This window comes from Camelus bactrianus, chromosome 18, assembly GCF_048773025.1.
Source record: "Camelus bactrianus isolate YW-2024 breed Bactrian camel chromosome 18, ASM4877302v1, whole genome shotgun sequence".
NCBI classification, from domain to species: domain Eukaryota; kingdom Metazoa; phylum Chordata; class Mammalia; order Artiodactyla; family Camelidae; genus Camelus; species Camelus bactrianus.
In genome coordinates, this window is record NC_133556.1 from 27,309,136 (window position 1) to 27,328,915 (window position 19,780).

General features: G+C 42.0%; 1 protein-coding gene across 1 annotated transcript in view; it reads right to left on the reverse strand.

Annotated features, from left to right (window-relative positions):
• LOC105064923 (ATP-binding cassette sub-family A member 17-like) overlaps positions 1 to 19,780 on the reverse strand; it is a 109,337-nt gene that overhangs the window by 73,112 nt on the left and 16,445 nt on the right. The window contains 6 exon segments of the mRNA XM_074346879.1: positions 2,855 to 2,892; positions 3,952 to 4,074; positions 8,510 to 8,767; positions 13,651 to 13,778; positions 16,461 to 16,816; positions 17,109 to 18,439. Of these exon segments, the coding sequence (XP_074202980.1) occupies positions 2,855 to 2,892; positions 3,952 to 4,074; positions 8,510 to 8,632 (284 nt within the window). The 5' untranslated portion in view covers positions 8,633 to 8,767; positions 13,651 to 13,778; positions 16,461 to 16,816; positions 17,109 to 18,439.

The window sequence follows — 19,780 nt, forward strand, 5'->3', positions numbered from 1 at the left end:
GGAGCAGCAAAGGAGGAATGGCACTTGTTCGCTGGGTCTCCCCTCTCCAACGGACAGGCCAGTGGGATGGAGGCGGAACCTCTGAGGCTCAGATCTGCCCCAAGCACCCCTTGACCGACAGAACTGAGTTTAACGGGCACAGAGGGTCCCCATGACACCCAGCCCGAGACACGAGCCCGCAGCTGGGGCCGGGACAGGCCACCCGAACCAGGCGGAGGACGGGGGCGGCTGCACTGAGGTGGCCCCGGGGGACTGCAGGGGGCTGAGCGCAGAGGCTGGGAGGGGATACGGAGCAGAACAACCTCGGTCCCCCATAAATTGTAAAAAAAGCAAAGCAACAAGGCTGGTGTGCCCTGGGGGGAGGGGCGCCGTAGCCTTTGTATCCTCAGATGTGCGCCGCCATTACTGGAGCTTCTCGAGAGAAGAGAGGCGGGGCGCAGCCACAGCTGCCATCTCCTCCTTTGCGCAGTGCCCGGGCGGGGGCGGGGTCGAGCCCTGAATCCGCACCGGGGGCTCCGCAACCTTCTGGGCAGGACTGAGACTTGTTTATAGCCCGAGGCAGATAGGATCTTTCTGCCCTGGCACCTCAGAGAACTCACGCCACCAAGACAAACAAGAAGCTGAGATTGTCCTGGAGCAGGGGCGGGGCCGTTCCATGGTCTTCACCAAGCCGCCTTCGCCTTCAGAGCACCGACCCAAGGTGGAGCAGGCAGCTGCACAGAGCAACAGAGCAACAGGCACCAGGAGAGGGCGGGTGGCCCCCCGCCCACCTGGCAGGAACGCAGCACCTGACCACGGTGCTGGGAGAGGGCACGATCCACCCACCTGCCTCCCCAGAGTGTAGCACCTGACTGTGGCATCCAGAGGGGAAGTGACCCACCCGCCCACAGGATAAGAGCTCAGCACCTGACCCAGTGTTGGAAAGGGGCACGATCTGCTAGCCAACAGACACTGGGAGCAGCACAGAAGAGAGCGCCAACAGAGGGCCTCTGGAAACAGCAAGCTGAGTTCACGAAACAGGCCAAAGACACAAAGACCTCTCAATAAAATCATTAAGAGCACAGCATCTCCAGGAGAACTAGGTAACTGATACTCCTTAAGCCCCAGTGCCAGAGAGATATGAGCAATATGAAGAAGCAGAGGAACCACTCCCAATTAAAAGATAAGAGAAATCCCCTGAAAGAACAATCAAGGAAATAGACATTGATGGCCTACTAGATCAAGATTTCAAAAAAGGAGTGATCAGAGTACTGAAGGAACTAAAAGAAATAGTGTTTACAGATATAAAATATGTCAAAAATGAAATAGAACCTATAAAGAAGAACCAAGTAGAATTAGTAAACTCATTTGCTGAGATGAGAGCTGACCTGAAGCCTGTACAAAGCAGGCTAGATAATGCAGAGGAACACGTAAGTGACCTAGAAGACAGGACAACAGAAAGCACCCAATCAGAACAGCTGAAAGAAAAACAAATAAAAAAACAATGAAAACAATATAAGGGACCTATGGGATAATATAAGGCATGCAAATCTATGCATAATAGGGGTTCCAGAAGGGGAAGAAAGAACAAAGGGGATTGAAAAGGTATTTGAAGAAATCATGACTGAAAACTTCCCAAACCTAAAGGAATCAGATATCCAAGTACAGGAGGTTCAGAGGGTCCCAAACAGGAAGAACCCAAATAGACCCACACCAAGACATATCCTAATCAAGATGGCCAGAGTCAAGGATAAAGAAATGATCCTAAGGGCAGCAAGAGAAAAACAAAGAGTGAGTTACAAGGGAACCCCCATAAGGCTCTCAGCTGATTTCTCTACACAAACACTACAGGTCAGAAGGGAGTGGCAAGATATATTCAAAGTCCTGAATGAAAAAAAGATGCAGCCTAGGATACTCTATCCAGCAAGGCTATCCTTTAGAATAGAAGGAGAGATAAAAAACTTCACAGACAAGCAAAAACTAAAAGAGTTTAGCAACACTAAACCCATGCTAAAAGAAATATTGACAGGTCTACTCTAAATAGAAAAGAAGAAGGATGCTACAAAAATGAGAAACTCATAACTGGAAAGGAGATAACTGCCATGAATTACAAAAAGAATAAACACAAAATTGTAAAAGAAGACATCTAAATCATTAAGAGCGGGAGAGGGAAGTAAGGAAAGCCATTGTGGGAAACAGTATGGAGATTCCTCAAAAGACTAGGAATAGACTTACCATATGACCCAGGAATCCCACTCCTGGGCATAAATCCAGAAGGAACACTACTTCAAAATGACACCTGCACCCCAATAGCAGCACTACTTACAATAGCCAAGACATGGAAACAGCTTAAATTTCCATCAACAGATGACTGACTAAAGAAGATGCGGTATATTTATATGATGGAATACTATTCAGCCATAAAAACCGACAACATATCGCCATTTGCAGCAACATGGATGTTCCTGAAGAATATCATTCTAAGTGAAGTAAGCCAGAAAGAGAAAGAAAGATACCATATGAGATCACTCATATGAGGAATCTAAAAACAAAACAAAACATAAATACAAAACAGAAACAGACTCATAGACATAGAATACAAACTTGTGGTTGCCAAGGGGGTGGGGGGTGGGAAGGGACATACTGGGATTTTAAAATGCAGAATAGATAAACATGAATATACTGTATAGCACAGGGAAATATAAACAAGATCTTGTGGTAGCTCATAGCGAAAAAAAAATGTGACAATGAATATATATATGTTCATATATAACTGAAAAATTGTGCTCTACACTAGAATTTGACACAACATTGTAAAATGACTATTACTCAAAAAAATGTTAAAAAGAAAAAAAAAAGAAAAACAAATATCAAAGTAGGGTCACTGTTTCTGAACACTGCCGCATAGTTTACCTACAAAACAATAACAGATACACATAATTTTTACATGAAAGAATGAAGATAAGACATTGCATTATTAAAACAATGCATTATTTAAAAAACAAGGTTATCTTAAACAAAACAATATAGATTTTTAAGGCAGACCTTTGATCTAACTTCCATTACCATCTATAAACTGTGCTTTGCACATGTATCTTTTTTTAAGGAAAGTTTGAGTTTGAATTCAATTTTTGGCCCAATATGAATTTGTTTTTTTGCTTTAATAGGAGTTTTTTTGGGGGAGAGTATAGCTCAATGATAGAGTGCATGCTTAGCTTGAATGAGGTTGTGGGTTTAATCCCGCATACCTCCATTTTAAAAAAATTATAAATAAATAACTTAATTACCATCCCCAAAATTCTTTAAAAAGAGAGCTTTCCCATTTACCATTAAAACTATTACAAATAATTTTAGTGTCCCTTTTAATATCATATATCTCCTCTTTTTATTGCTTTCTGACCATTTTCTTTGTTTTACATATTTTGCCATATTGTCTGGATTTTCTTGCCTTCCTTTGTCCAAAGTACTCCAATTCTTATAATTTAGAAGATAAATTTTCATATGTTCATATTACTGTAATTTAGTTATTAAACACAAGTTAGGGAATTGGAACACTAAATTCTACTGACAGCATAAAAGGAAAAATTAACAAGATACCATGGGCATAAAAGAATGCCTTTATGTTTTACAATAACTATTTTCAATTATTTATGGAGCACAAAATTTGCAATGTTTTAAAGTTTATAAAATACATCTTCTGGAATTCCACTTTCCTAATGAATTAACCATACCCACGTCCACTACTTGAAGACCAAGGAACTGAAGGGAGGGCAAAGCTCTCCCAGATGATAAAGTTTAAATGCTTCATCTCCCAAGGTTTTAGCAAACACCACCACATACTAACCTGAGATTTTTAAAATGTTCATCAATAACTGTTTTCATCATCTACTGAATCTCAGCACCACCACCCATACCACACCAAATTTTCTCCCCATGTCTTCATAGCCCAGCACATCCTGAAAGACAAGAGACATGTACCTCTATGCGGAAGAGAATGATCATGAAAGGAACAACAATGAAGGCCCAAATGAAGAATATGATGAACCAAGCAACCCAGTGCTGCCAGTTGTGCAGTCCCATCTTACACATGTACTCCTAGAAAAAGCAAAAAAAAAAAAAAAAAAAACCAAACAGATGTTACACAGTCGGATGCTCAGTTTCAGCTGGCCTGGTTTAGCTGTCTGTTACTAAAACTTGAGGAGTCTGGGATGAAGGGTCACCAGTGTTTCCTAGGAAGAGGTGGATCATGGGGTGATGGAGGCTGAGTGAGTTGGAAAGAGACTCACAAACCAGAGAGTGGTGTTTATCTGGTAGAGATAGGCCTTGGGTTAAAATTATTCTTCTTTTGTAATGGTCAGTACACTGTTAGTTCATTCATTTATTGCACACTGATATAAGCGAATGGCTCCTGTGTCCTTGAGGATAGAATCTAAACTCCTCAGCATCCTGTGCTCAGGTCAGCAAAACACTTCCTCTAATTTCACTGAACACACCGTGTCTTTTTCTTTTTTTCTTCTCACACATGTTGTTCTCTTTTTTCTCCCATCCTATCTTTACCTAGTGAAATCTTGCTAGATTTTCAAAACCTAGTTCAAGAATTACTTGCCCTGCGAAGCCTTCTCTGGTCAGTTTTGCCATCCTCCACACAGCCATCATATCTACACATCCCATTACCTTAGTACTTGGGATTCTTTTGTAACATGTGGCTTTATTGCCATGAATCGCCTGAGGGAAAGGACTGTGTCATTTATATCTGTACCTCTAATGCACATATCTGATAAATATAAGTAACTTGATAAATGTTTGATAAGTGAATAAATGCAAAGCACTACACTGGGTACCATGCAGAGCTACTGCCTTCCAAAAGTTCACAACCTAGTACTGGAGATACATATGATACTAACCCTGTATCCAGCACACCCTAAGTGTAGAAGCAGCGCATTTCTCTTTTAAGATTGGATCTGGTAATAGGTCAATGGATCAAAAACAAGTTGGTTAAACCAGAGAATCACAAAAATGATACGCACATGACTTAAAATTTTATATAACACACGAATGTGTAAGGTGTGCCAGTATTCTGATGTCAGAACAGGATCACAGTCGTGAAAGTGTACTGAGGACATAAATACAGGTGTGAATCAGCCTAGTACAGACTCTTCCCAGGCTTTTGTCATCTTTTCCCCCAAATTTTACGGTGGTTTTACCCGCATGAAATTTACTATCATGCTTTTAGAGAAAGCATGTTGCATGATAACTTTATACAGTACAGTACAACTAGCAATAGAAAACTGGCTTCATTATCAGATAAATAATATTTCTCCCCAAGCAAAGTGAAACAAATTTCCAATAATTAAGCTTCAGCTTTTCCAAGTGGAAACTTAGATGAAATATGCCAGAGAGGCATACGCTCTATTTCGGCGAATTGCCTGAAAAATGTTGTCCACTGGGGAGTTCTGTAAAAATCTTTACTGAAGGCTTACTGAATCTGCATTACTGAATCTTTCCAAAACATTCAAATAAATTTTCAAAGGCAACTCCAATCCCTTTCATCCATTTATAGAAAATTTAATTAAAGTACAAAGTATTAGAACATGTACAGGCACAAAGAGATGTAGGAACAGCCCTTGACAAGCACATGACTCAGCAGGTGAGCGGAGATAAGCCCGCAGGCAGGAGAGAGAAGCCCACAAGCTGCCGCGTGCTGGGCGCTCCAAGCCAAAAGCTTTTTGGAAGTGATGGAGGGCCGGCTAATCTGGGAACTGATTACATGGAGGTGAGTTAAGAAAGCTCCAGCTGTACTATAATAGAAGTGGGAACAACATGCTATGGGAAGATGGGATGAAAACTTAACGAAATTTAGAAAGGCTTCCTGAAGGGCATGAACTAAAATGCGAATTTTGAGGGAGAGGGCATTCCAAACAGAGGAGCCTAGCTGCAGGGGGACAGCTAGCACCTATTTAAGGAATAGAAAAGGGACATATTCAACTGGAGCAAAAGGCTTATGCCAGGTGGGAGGGGTGGTCCAGCAGGCTTCCAACTTAAAGACAATCCACTTTAATCCTCCTTAACCCATTTACGCAGTCAGACCAGATCAAAACTAGATCAACAAATACTGCTTATATTCTCTGTTCAAAGGGGAAAGTGACACTAGTTGACCGCCTCCCTCCTATTCTCCCACCTTGGTCCCAGGGACAGACTCTGCCCAGGCATTCTCCCTCATGGAACAGATTCCGTATGCACGACTCCTCCTGGAATATGACTCACCCGCTCCTGGTTCCTCACCGAAGAAGAGCTGAAAAGTTTGGGCTGAGTCTCAAGCTACCATCTGGACAGAAAGGAGGAGCCAACTCCATGACCTTATCAAGCCTCCAAGGCTAAAGGCTTTTACAAAACTCCTCAGTGGATGACCTTTTTCAGACAATTCACTGAAATAGAGCGTCTGCCTCTCTGGCATATTTCATCTAAGATTCCACTTGGAAAAGCTGAAGCTTAATTATTGGAAATCTATTTCACTTTGCTTAGGGAGAGAAATTATTTATCTGAGAATGAAACTTGTTTTTTATTGCTAGTTGCTCTGTCCTGTATAAAGTTATCTTGCAATTACTAATCTCTGTGTGCCCCAGGTTACCTCCTCTACTAAATAAGGAGAATAGTAGTAGTTGTCTCATAGAATTGTGTATCAGTTATGCTCCCTAAAGGAAACAGACAGTACACTCAAATTAGAATAATTTGAGGAAGGTTTGTTTATAAGAGGCCTAATTACAAATACTTACACAGGGACAGGAAACACTACAGGACAGTGCAGAAACCTAGGGCTAGCAGCAAGTTCTTACCATCTTGGGCCCAAAGGGGTGAGAAAGAAGAGAGGTTACCAGAGCCCAGAAGGGGAAAGAGTCTTGTGGAGCAAGATAACTTGAGAGAACAGTGACCTTCAGCTAAGAGAGAAATGGAGCCCAGAAGGACTGGGTGGGAGGGGGCTGGAGTCGGGGGACACTACATGCCCTGACCTCAGCCTCCTACTTCCTTCCTCTGAGGTTCTTCGGCTCCCTCCCCATGGTAGCACATTTTGGAACATGGGCAGCTCAGCCTTCAGGGCAGAGTGGAGGGTGGAGCAAAGTGAAGAGTGCACCTGGAGGGCCAAGCAAAAGGTAGGAGGGTGAAAGGAATGAATGGTCCTACCACGGTTCCTAGCACCTGGAAAGTGCAGTATACAAGCACGCACTATTAAATCAACTAACAACATGTTTTATGCCATTTTTTGTTACTTGGATTTTGTTTCTTGAGCTAGTCTAAAATTTCTCTTCCTTTTAATAGGAAAGGTAACCCCATTGACATCTGTTATTTTATAACTGCCATGTTTGGTCTTCTGCTAGCTTGTGTAAAATTATGCTTTCTATTCTGTTTGTTTGTTTGTTTGTTTGTTGTGATTTCCTTTGTTTTCTGTATTTTAGTATTGGGACTATATTTTTTTCTTTTTATCTTCTCCAGAGTTTTAAGAGGTTTGTGTCCTACTTTTAAATACCATTGGTGGTTATTTTTAAGTTTTTCGAAAGTGTTCTTTAACTCTTGTCTAAATAGCAGACTCAAGCATGACGCAGGAAACACACAACCAATCAATGACCTAAGTGCAAGTATTTGATGCCCACCCCTCCCTCCACCAATTTGTTGCTGAAACAATTCAACAAACAGGAAAGAGAAAACTCCCTCTCACACCTGGGAACTAAAAGGGGTTTCCAACAACACAGGGGAAGCTTCTAGTTTCCCTGGGGTTTTTTAGTCAGTGGAGAGGCCTGCCAGTTAGGTCAGTGTCCCACTGTCACCTATCGCAGCAGAAAGCAGGTTCCCTACCTCTCCACCATGTCAGAGGAAGTGCTCCCACTCGCAGCCTCACAAGGCAGCAGCAATGAGACTGAGTACACAGGAAGACAGAGCAAACCAGACATCACTGGTGAGGCCAAGCATGGCTCAGGGAGCCACTGGCAGACTATTTTAATACATAAGAATCAATAAAGAAGAGAAGAAAACTAAAGAGTGAGGAGACTTTTCTGAAAGTACAAAAAGTGAGAAGTAACAGGAGAGATTATATAAGCCAACAGAGGAGTGCAGAAAGTGGAGTAACTCCGCAAGATCAACCGTGTGTTAAGCTGTGTCCTCTTTGAGAACGCTTCCCGTCTACCTCACAGCAAAATGCAACTGAGTTCATTTTGGATGATTATTCCACTCAGTTATCAGTTACTCATTCCATGAGCATTTTCTGAACACCTATCATGGGTGAGGCAGTGTGCTAGCAAATCATGAACCACTGGGCTGAACACTCCCAGTCTAAAAGCAAGAATTCACTTAATGACAGATGGCACCACCTTAGTCGCAAGCAGGTTAATCCAAGTTCCAACTCACTCTGGAGGTTGCTCTGATACCTGAGCAACCTCTCACCTGCCCTGGCCTCACTCTTACTCTGGCCGTTTTTTATTAGCAGCTTCCATCGCTTTCTGTCCTGAGAAAGGCACACATCTGACCTAGATGGAGTTACCTTCAGTTTTCTCTTTCTCCAGTACAATGGAGTTGATGGTGATGAGCTCAATGCAGATGAAGCTGAGCATGAGGAGAACAGGGAACTAGTCCTGCAGGACCAGGAAGAACCTGTCCTGGACATAGGCTTCGTGTGGGAGTCTCTTCACAAGCACGTTGAGGCTCTCAAACATCTTAGTCGTTGCATTGCGAGCGTGGTGCCACATGATGGCTTTATCTGTTGCGTGCTATATGGCCAGGAAGCCTTCTTTGCTGTATCCTATGTGAGAAAACAGTGGATAGCAAGCAAAAGAGATTAAGAATGAAGATGCGAGAGAAAAAAAAAAGAATGAAGATGCGAGAAAAAAAAAAAGAATGAAGATGCGAAACAACTGACAATTCAGAAGGTTCATGGCTAGCCTCTCACATACAGAGAGAAGCAGGAAAGGCACCCCTACGCCAAGATGCTACAATATGAGAGAAAGAGCAGAAAGTCACAGGGGGACCCCTGAGGCTGCATGATTGTGTCTTTTACCAGAAAATGGGTAAAGGAGTTCTGCACAGACAAAATAAGGGATATCCAATCCAACAACCTTCCAAGTGGGGCTGCCTCTTCTCCCCTAAGTACTCAGGCTTTGGGGAAAGGGTGCCCGCTCTGCAGTTTTGCTCAGCCAGCACATGTGAGTTGGTTACATTCAAAGCACTAGGAAGACACAGCCCCCCTCACCTGCTGTGACCTGTCTCCGAGTTGTCACTGCTGTAGTCCAAGGGTTATGGTCACTGAATTTTGCTGCCAAGCCTCAAAAACAGTCTTTACCATAAGCAACCCTTGTTTCAGTACAGTGTAGTTAATGTGCTAGGGTCAGCTTTTGGGAACAATATATTGAAAGGCAAAAATCCCTGGTTTGAGAGTCTCCTAAGAGATAATGGCCCCACTTCTAAGGCAGAGTCACCAGCCATATGGGCAGAGCCAGGGTGGGGAATGTCAGCACTGGAGTAGAGGGAACTAAGGTTTTCTGATGGCCTAGACCTAGGCAGGCCTCCAAATATGTCAGGATGACAAAGGCAGGAACAAATGGTTGATGATAAAATCCTGAGAACTCTTACGTATTCTTGATTGCACGTAGGAGACTTTCCATGGCAGAACTGCTGATATCTGTTCTATAATCATATGAAACTATAAACCCTGGGACCTGGATTCCCATTTGGCTGGTTTATAAGCCCAAGGCTTCTGTCAGCTGCGTGGTCACTCTACAAGGTGGTGCAGACTGTTGGCTTAATTTCTAAAAGCAGTCAGTTCCCTAGAGGGAGGTCACCCTAAACCCTTCACAAAGAGGGAGACCAAAAATTGACAGAGAAGTGGAGGGCACGAGTCAAAGAGAGGACTGGTTCGTGGGCCTTCAGTCAAGGATGTGATGCTTATGGTGAAGGACAGAGGATGAGCGGGTTTCCACGTTGTCCCACTGCCCTCCCGGGGTGTGCAGAAAGCCAAAGGCAAACACACATTTTTATACACAGAAAAGTACACAGAGAAACGTAAAGAAGGCACTGGTTTCTGTAAAATGCTACCATTCTTCCCTCAAACAATTCAATATCATTACAAAACAATCAAATGTGTAACTGCTAGTCTAACTTACTCTAGAATGTAAGCATTTCACTGAATGCCACATTTCTAAATGTAACTTCTTCCACCTCTTCTGAAATGTTACTTTAGCAAGTGTTCAGACAGCAAAAGCAACATAAACAGCATCATAAATACGGGACGAAGCTGCCATGCTCATGACAACACACGTAGGCTTCCTCACCAGGGGATCCCCCATCGGACTGTCCACAGTCCCGGGGCTCTTGGCTCAGGTTAGGAGGATAAAGAAAGGATGTGCTCCAGCCTTGAAAGCCATCTTGATGGAATATTAGCCTCAAGAATAAATAACTCCTCTGGGGTAAAAGTGTCATTATATGCTGATGACATGTTACTATATATAGAAAACCCTAAAAGGTCCACACAAAAGCTACTAGAGCTGATTGAAGAATTCAGCAAGGTAGCAGGTTACAAAATTAACGTTCAAAAATCAGTTGCATTTCTTTACACTAACGATAAATCAACAGAAGAAGAAAGTAAAGAAACAATCCCCTTTAAAATAGCACCCAAAGTAATAAAATATCTGGGAATAAATCTAACCAAGGAGGTGAAAGAATTATACACAGAAAACTATAAACCATTGATGAAGGAAATTAAAGAAGACTTTAAAAAATGGAAAGATATTCCATGCTCTTGGATTGGAAGAATCAATATTGTTAAAATGGTCACACTGCCCAAGGCAATCTACAGATTTAATGCAATCCCTATCCAATTACCCAGGACATATTTCACAGAACTAGAAAAAAATCATAATAAAATTCATATGGAACCATCAAAGACCTAGAATTGCCAAAGCATTACTGAAGAGAAAGAAAGAGGCTGGAGGAATAACTCTCCCAGACTTCAGACAATACTATAGAGCTACAGTCATCAAGACAGCATGGTATTGGTACCAAAACAGACATATAGACCAATGGAACAGAATAGAGAGCCCAGAAATGAACCCACAAACTTTTGGTCAACTCATCTTTGACAAAGGAGGCAAGAATATACATTGGAATAAAGACAGTCTCTTCAGCAAATGGTGTTGGGAAAACTGGACAGCAGCATGTAAAACAATGAAGCTAGAACACTCCCTTACACCATATACAAAAATCAACTCAAAATGGATTAAAGACTTAAACATAAGACAAGATACAATAAACCTCCTAGAGGAAAACATAGGCAAAACATTATCTGACATACATTTAAAAAATTTTCTCCTAGAAGAAATAAAAGCAAGAAGAAACAAATGGGACCTAATGAAACTTACAAGCTTCTGCACAGCAAAGGAAACCAGAAATAAAACAAGAAGAAAACCTACAGAATGGGAGAAAATTTTTGCAAGTGAAACCGACAAAGGCTTGATCTCCAGAATATATAAGCAGCTCATACGACTCAATAAGAAAAAAATAAACAATCCAATCCAAAAATGGGCAGAAGACCTAAACAAGCAATTCTCCAAGGAAGACATACAAATGATCAAAAAGCACATGAAAAAATGCTCAATATCACTAATTATCAGAGAAATGCAAATCAAAACTACAATGAGGTATCACCTCACACCAGTCAGAATGGCCGTCATTCAAAAATCCACAAATGACAAATGCTGGAGAGGTTGTGGAGAAAGGGGAACCCTCCTACACTGCTGGTGGGAATGCAGTTTGGTGCAGCCACTATGGAAAACTGTGGAGATTCCTCAAAAGACTAGGAATAGACTTACCATATGACCCAGGAATCCCACTCCTGGGCTTGTATCCAGAAGGAAATCTACTTCAGGATGACACCTGCACCCCAATGTTCATAGCAGCACTATTTACAATAGCCAAAACATGGAAACAGCCTAAATGTCCATCAACAGGTGACTGGATAAAGAAGATGTGGTATATTTATACAATGGAATACTACTCAGCCATAAAAACCGACGACATAATGCCATTTGCAGCAACATGGATGCTCCTGGAGAATGTCATTCTAAGTGAAGTAAGCCAGAAAGAGAAAGAAAAATACCATATGAGATCGCTCATATGTGGAATCTAAAAAACAAAAACAAACAACCAAACAAAAACAAAGCGTAAATAAAGGACAGAAATAGACTCACAGACAGAATACAGACTTGTGGTTATCAGGGGGGTGGAGGGTGGGAAGGGATAGACTGGGATTTCAAAATTGTAGAATAGACTACACTGTATAGCACAGGGAAATATACACAAAATGTTATGATAACTCACAGAGAAAAAAATGTGACAATGAGTGTGTATATGTCCACGAATAACTGAAAAATTGTGCTGAACACTGGAATTTGACACAACATTGTAAAGTGATTATAAATCAATAAAAAATGTTAAAAAAAAAAGAATAAATAACTCCTCTGAAAGCAACTGAAGCACAAGTAATACTTAACCTGTGAAAAATAAAGAGAAAACAAATTCAGCCATGAGATCCTGGAACTCAGAAAAGGAACAGAACAAAGCAAGGGTGTGCTTGATGTCAGCTGCAACTGAAGGAAAAGCACCCACCCTGGTAGACGTCTGCTGGGGAGCACACTGCAGCAGTGGTCTTCCCTGCTTGCTGCTGTGACCATCCTAAGAAACAGACAAGGGGCTACTGAGCCCCCATTAGGAAAGGAGCCCTGCAGAACAGTTCTGAGTGCAGCCTCTGAAGCCAGACTACTTGGATCCATGTAGCCATGGTGCTCTGGGCAAGTTACTTAATCTTCTTGTCTCGGTTTCCTCATCAGTCAAATGGGAATGATGTTAATAGTACCTACCCCAGAAGTGCTGTGGAATCAAGTGAGATGGTCCCTGTGGACCTGGCATTAGTAAGTGTTTGAAAAATGTTTTGTCTCTATCTCCCAACATTCCATGCAAGTTCTCACAATTGATCATTAAACAGACTGCACAGCCCAACACAAAAGCTATCCATGAGTGGTTTCCCCGCCCTAAAGCAGAAAGCAAGTATTCCTGTGTTTAAAACACTGCCTTTTCCTTAAACAAACAGATCTGCCATATCTGAAGTCTGTGAGATTAGGAGTAATGACAACTATTCCTTCTGGAAAATGCCTCTGCTCCAGGCTCTGTTCTAAGCATTTTGTAGGCATAAATTCATTTAATCCTCACAATAGTTCTATGAGTTAGGAAGTACTATTAATCCCACCACACTGATGAGGGAACTGAGGCCCAGGAATGTTAGTAACTGTCCAGAGGTCACACAGTTAGGAAGCTGCAGAGCTGGGACTCAAGACTACGGAGTCTGGTACTGGGGCTCGCTTCTATAACCCAGCTGTTGAACATATGCCGTCCTGTACTCTCAGGATAGAGGCTTGCTCCAAAAAAGTCTTCTAAAGAATCTGAAAACTGGAAGGGCTTTCACAGTCCAGGATGAAATCAGGAGGATTCTCTTATCTCCTCTGGAAATAAGATGGCCACCAGGTGACAAAGCTGACATAGAGGAAAGCAGAGGGGCAGCTCCGGTAACAAGACCCCTTAGTGAACTCATGCTCAAGGCTGGGTAGCATAAAACGGTGATGGAAGAGATGCTCTTACCTCGAGTGGCAAGGGCTCTTTGCTGTCACTGAAGCTGTGATTGAAAACAATTCCAGTCAATACGTAGAAAGCTTTGGGATCCTGAATTATGTAATTTTCAGACGAAGGCACTGAAGAATAGCCTAGAACTACAGAGAGAAAAATCCAGTCAGTGAGTGGCTGTTAGGAAGGCAAATGCTGCCCAACTACTCCCTTTCCACCGAAGGAGACGTGGGATTGCCAGCTTCTCAGCTGTGGCAAACATCATTCGTTCACTCCATCATTCTGCAAATGAATGAGTGCATCTTGTATAATATGCACTGAGCTACGCCAAGCAGTGGGAATACAAGTCAAATGGTAACAGTCTAAACCCCTTTGGGGTTCTGAAAATTTGTATTCCAGTTCTTCTTAGCCAGGTAGCACTTAGGGCTACAGTAGATAGAGCTCAATTCTTGCCCATGTCAATGAGAAAATAGCTATTGCTCCATTTCAGCCTTTTCTTCATGGTCATAACAACCAAAAGTGGGAAACAAAATCATAAAGAAATATAGCTGCTCTGACAAGAGACATCGTTTCTACAGTCAACGGCCCTCACATCTGATTGACAATTTAATACAGGATCTGCCTTGAAAATGCTTTTCTCAGAATGCTGAAGGTGTTACTACACAATTTAGCACGCAGTGTTGCTGGGTGTGATGTCTGATTCCTTGTAGGTAACCAGAAGCCTGTAGGACTTCTATTCTTCAATCCGTGGGTTCAGAAATGTCACTAATACATGCCCACGTTTGCTCTTTTTCATTTCTCCTGCTTGTAACTAGTGAAACTTAGCAAGCTGAAAATGCCAGTGCTCTTCCAGAAATCTTTCCTGTGTAGCTTTGTTTCCCCCACCTCAGTTGTCTCCTTTCTTCCTTCTAGAAACCCGAGTAGACCAAGGTGGGACTTCCAGACCTGCCCTTCATGTCTATCCCCTCATCTTTCATATTTTCCATTTCTTTGTCTCTTTGCTTTACATTCTCAGAAACTTCCTTGCCTTTATCTTCCAGATCACCAACTGGACTTCAAACATGTCCATTCTATTATATCCACGAAACTTATTTTGATAATCATTTTTAATTTCCAAGTCCTCTTTCTGTTTCTTTCCATAGGGATCCTTTTTTTTTTTTTTTGGATTGGCAACATTTTCTCAAATGTCTCTGAAAATACTAATGGGAATTCATTAACTAGATTAAAAAGCAACAGGCATGCACATGGTAAGAATTCGAATGATTCTAAAGGTTAAATGGTGAAGAGTCACTCACCTACCATCCGCCCTCCAGTTACCTCATCATGACACAATCTCTGTAAGCCAATTTCTTTTGAATGTTAAAAAAAAAAAACAAAACTATGACTTATGCTTCTGACCATGATGGAATAATAGAGATTGAATTTACCCTCCTACATAAATAATGAGAAAACTGGACAGGGAAAAAAGAATCAAGTTTTTCAGACAATGGACAGTAAGCAGCAAAGCATTAGGATTCCTGAGAATCCTAAGAGGGAAACAAACAAGGCAGCCACTAAGATTGCTGTAGTTTTCTGTCTGGAGGCACATTTCATACCACAGAACAGGGAGGGGAAACCCAAGTGGAACACAGCTACGTGGCTGAGTTGACAGAGATTGGAGTTCGAAGAGTCTGAAACGGCTGAGAGTTGCAGGGCCGAGTTCCCAAGTGAAGCAGGCTACGCAGGGAAACAAACCTAGAAGTCCGCACAGAGGATGCCTTCAGTGAGCACGAAAACATGCCCTGCTGGGCAAACAGGAGAGTCTGAGCTAAGAGGGGCCCAGAGCCCACAGAAGACCAGGAGGCATTTGAGATCTGACCTGTCCACACAGACAGTTCCTGGTGATCACTTGAGGCATTCAGAAGAGTCACACCTTAGTAATGAGATCAACTATCTCTAGAGAAAAAGCTTTTCTACACCTTCCCCCACAAAAACTGGTGAAAAACAATGGAGGCGAAGCCTAGCAGGGAAGGGCAGACACACACAGAAAGTAATGACTGGCGATGTAATTAAATATTTATCAAAATGCTATGAACATATCCAGCAGGGTTCTGTGAGAGAGAAAAAGACAGAGGTGAGAAACCTAAAATCTACATTCCTAAGTGCCACTTTAGCAGAAACCTCAATGATAAGAAGGAGCAACCCACAGAAGAGCTGGGGTCAAAGCATTCTGTCAGAAGGGAGGAAAGGCTCACAGATTCCAGGAACAGAAAGGTGGCAACTCCACCAGGGTGTGGGAGCAGAAGGAAGAGAGGACGCAGGAAGACTGGGGAAAGGTCTGGTTGACCCTAGTGCAATGCAGAGTCACCTAAGGGGCTTAAGCAGGAGACTGGCTAGATGTTACCAATCTTTTAAAGATCTTTCTGGCTCCACATAGAGACTGGATGAGAATGGGACAAGAAAAGGAAGAAAGGGACCAGTTAGAAGGCTAATGCAGAATCTGAATATGTCCTGTTTTTTATTAGTCAGAGACATATTATAATTGCAAATCATGGCTTCTGGTTAATATGAGATAACCAGTGTCATTCCAGTGAGTTAAAGACAAATACTGAACATTTTAATCAGCCTTGAAGCCTTGTGACACAAATGCACAAGTCTCTAGAGTGTTGTTTGAAATAATAAAAATACCTTGTGGACTGCTTTCCCCCAGCTACCACCTCTGCAGACTTTTTAGAGTTCGGAGTCCCCAGATTTGGAACCACTACTGTAAGAACTCACAGGAAAAAAAACCTTTAAACTATACTTCATAAAAATGCCCTCCCTGTCCTTAACCCATTGCTATGTCTAACCTTCAAACTCAACATCAAAGGTTTTTTCCACCATTTCAGCGATATTCTTCAAAGTTTCACTTTTGGAAAGAATATAAACTAGTTGAAATCTATTTCTCAGAGGAAACTGAAGAATTCTGGCAGTGAAGTGATATCAATTGCGTTGTGGTCAACAGGAAGTCTTTTTCTTGGCAAACTGTCAAAACGAAGGTACATTACAATTGTAGAAAACAGCAATGGCGTCAAGACTTCAAGGACTGTTATCAGAGTCTTTCTTTTTTAAAATAAAAACAAAAGCTGTATCTTAGAACGCAAGTGTAAGTCGCTACATGGTGAATGTCCTTCCATTAAGAACGCTTTCATTTCTTCTGGCATCCCTGGACAACACATGAGAAAGAAAAAAAATACAATGAGAATTATCTAGAAACATCTCCTTTTATCTTTTCTATAACACCAGTGGCTAGGTATCAGCCACTATGATGCTATCTTCAATAATTAAGGCTAACAGAATTCCTATGGAAACATGGCTCATTTTTGCAGAAAAGGGCACCTTGTTACAAGTCAAGTTCTTATTTTTTTCTTTACTCCACTATTAGAAAACCAACTTAACTAAAGCATTCACTTCCTCCCAAGGAGACTCACATATTCCCCACAGATAGCCATACCCACCTTTAAAATGAAATTCTTCCAGAGAATAAGTTTTAAATTCCTGAACATTGTCATTCTTCTAGCTGAAGAGGAGGGATCACCACTGGTTGGGGAAAAAATGGGGGAAATGTTATGCATAACATAAAAATGTTGAGTTACTCTCTCATCCTTGAAAACTTTCTTCTCTTAGGCTTTCAGAACACCATCCTGGATTACTTTTCCTCCTCCCTTCCGAGCAGTTCCTTTTTGGCTCACTCCTCCTCCTCTCCCCACCCTCTAAATGTTAAACTGCACTAGGGCTCCATCTGCGGGCTCTTCTCTTTTCCAGCAGTACTCACCCTGTATGTGCTCTCACTCAGTCTCTTGGGTTTAAATCTTTCTACATGACAACTTCTAAATTTATATCTCCAGCCTTGACCTCACCTCTAACTCTAGACCCAAATGACCATTTGCCTGCTGTCATCTCCACTCACCCTGTCCAAACTGGGCTATTCATATTTCTCCTAAAACAGATCATCCTACAGTCTTCCTCACCTCAATTATCAATTCCATTCTTTGAGTTATTCAGGGTTACTCTTGATTCCTCTCTCTCTTTCACATCCTACATCCAGTTTGTTAGCAAATCCTGTTGGCTCTATTTGTGAAATATACCCAGAATTCAATCCCTTTTCACTACCCCTACTCTTATCTTCCGGTCCAACACAGCCTCATCTCATTGCCTGGATTTCTGCAATGGCCCCTACAGTGGTATCAGTGTGCCTGCTCCTGCCACACGGTGATCCATTTTCCCTGCAGTAGGTCACACCCACTCCCTTGCTGACAACTCTATAATGGCTCCCATCTCACCCCAGAAAGAGCCTAGCCTTTACAATGATCTACAAAGCTCTATGGAATACAGCCCGTTAGTGCTTTCTCATCTCGTCTCCTGCTTCACTTCCCCTCCCTGTCCCTGCTCCTGAGTCATAGTCCTAGAACAGATAAAATACACTTCTGCCTCAAACCTTTGCACTTGCTGCCCAGCGCACACTTCCCTCACATCTGGACATGGCTACCTCTCCTACTTCTTTCAGATCTTTATTTAAAAGTCACTTTCTCAATGAGACCTTTCTTGATCACCCTATATAAAATTTCAAAAACACTAAACACTTTGTATCAATCTTCCCTATTAGTTTTTCTCTTAGCACTTTTAAACTATTTAACATGGTATTTATTTACTTATCTGAGTTAATCTGATTCCCCTAATAGAATTTGTATGCTCCCTGAAGGCAGGGATTTTTCGGCCTTTTTTTTTCCCACCATTGAATTCCCAGACACAACAGCAGGGCCAGCACGTGGTAGTCATTCAGCAAATACTGAAAGAAGAAAGAAATTAATTAAAGGGTATGCAGTTTTGCAGGGACATGGTTGGAACAGACATGACTGTGAGGAAAGAAAAGTACTTTGGATAACACCAATTTCCTCCTCTTTTCACTCTTTGTTTCCCAAGTGTAGGATATGCTTTAATTTTTAGATACTACTACAATGAGATTTTCATTTCCAGAAAAACATTTTTCCATTGAGAAAAAAAAATGTACATTTTCCTCCAGTTAAAGTATCTCTGACACTGCACATTAGAAATCAAAGAAACAGCATTGTGAATATATGAAGTATCACTGAATTGTATGATTTCAAAAGGCTAATAGTATGTTATGTGAATTTCCCCTCAATGAACAAAAATAGTGAATGCAATGATACATTTACCTAGCCAGCTATTGCTCCAATAATCTTATATGATAAACACCACCACACCAGAACTCATTGGCCTACAACTTCAGGCATTTGTTTCCAGCTTATGGGTCTGCTAAAAAGTCTGGCTGTGCTGGCCTCCTGGGATGGGCTGGACTTGTCTTCAGATTTGGTTTGGACTGAATTGTGTCCCTCCAAATTCATATGTTGAAGTCCTAACCCCCAGCACCCCAGAATGTGACTGCATTTGGATTTAGGGCCTTTAAAGAGGTGATTCGGTTAAAATGAGGTAGTTAGGGTGGGCCCTCTTCCAGTCTGACTGGTGTTCTTAAAAGAGGAGGAAATCTAGACACACAAGGAGGCACCAGGGATGCATGGCACAGGAAAGACCATGTGAGGACACAGCAAGAAGACAGCCACCTGCAAGCCTAGGAGAAAGGTCTCAGAAGAAACCAATCTGGTGACACCTTAACCTTAGCCTTCTAGCCTCCAGAACTGTGAGAAAATAAATGTCTGTTCTTTAAGCCACCTGGTCCGTGTTATTTAGTTATGGCAGCTCTAGTAAACTAATACAGCCCTGTTCTATGTGTCTCCTCACCCTCCTCAGACCAGCCACCAGCTGGAACACGTTGTTGTAACAGCAAGAGACCAAGCCAAATCTCACAGATTTGCTGAATGAAGCCTTCTCACACAACACCTGCTAAGCATTCTGCTGGCCAGGGCAAACCCCACAGCCAAGCCCAGTATCAGCACAACAGGGAAAGAAGCTCTGACCACTCCAGTGAGAGGCACTGCAACATCACATGGCAAAGGGCACCGATGTAAAATTTAACACAAGGAAAGCGTGAAGAATTGGGAACAATATACATCTACCAAAACATTCGGCATTCAATCCTTTAAAAGTTGGTGTTAGAATTTGCCAAACTTGACCCTCACCATGTAGATGAGGAAGTATTTTGGCTCATTAC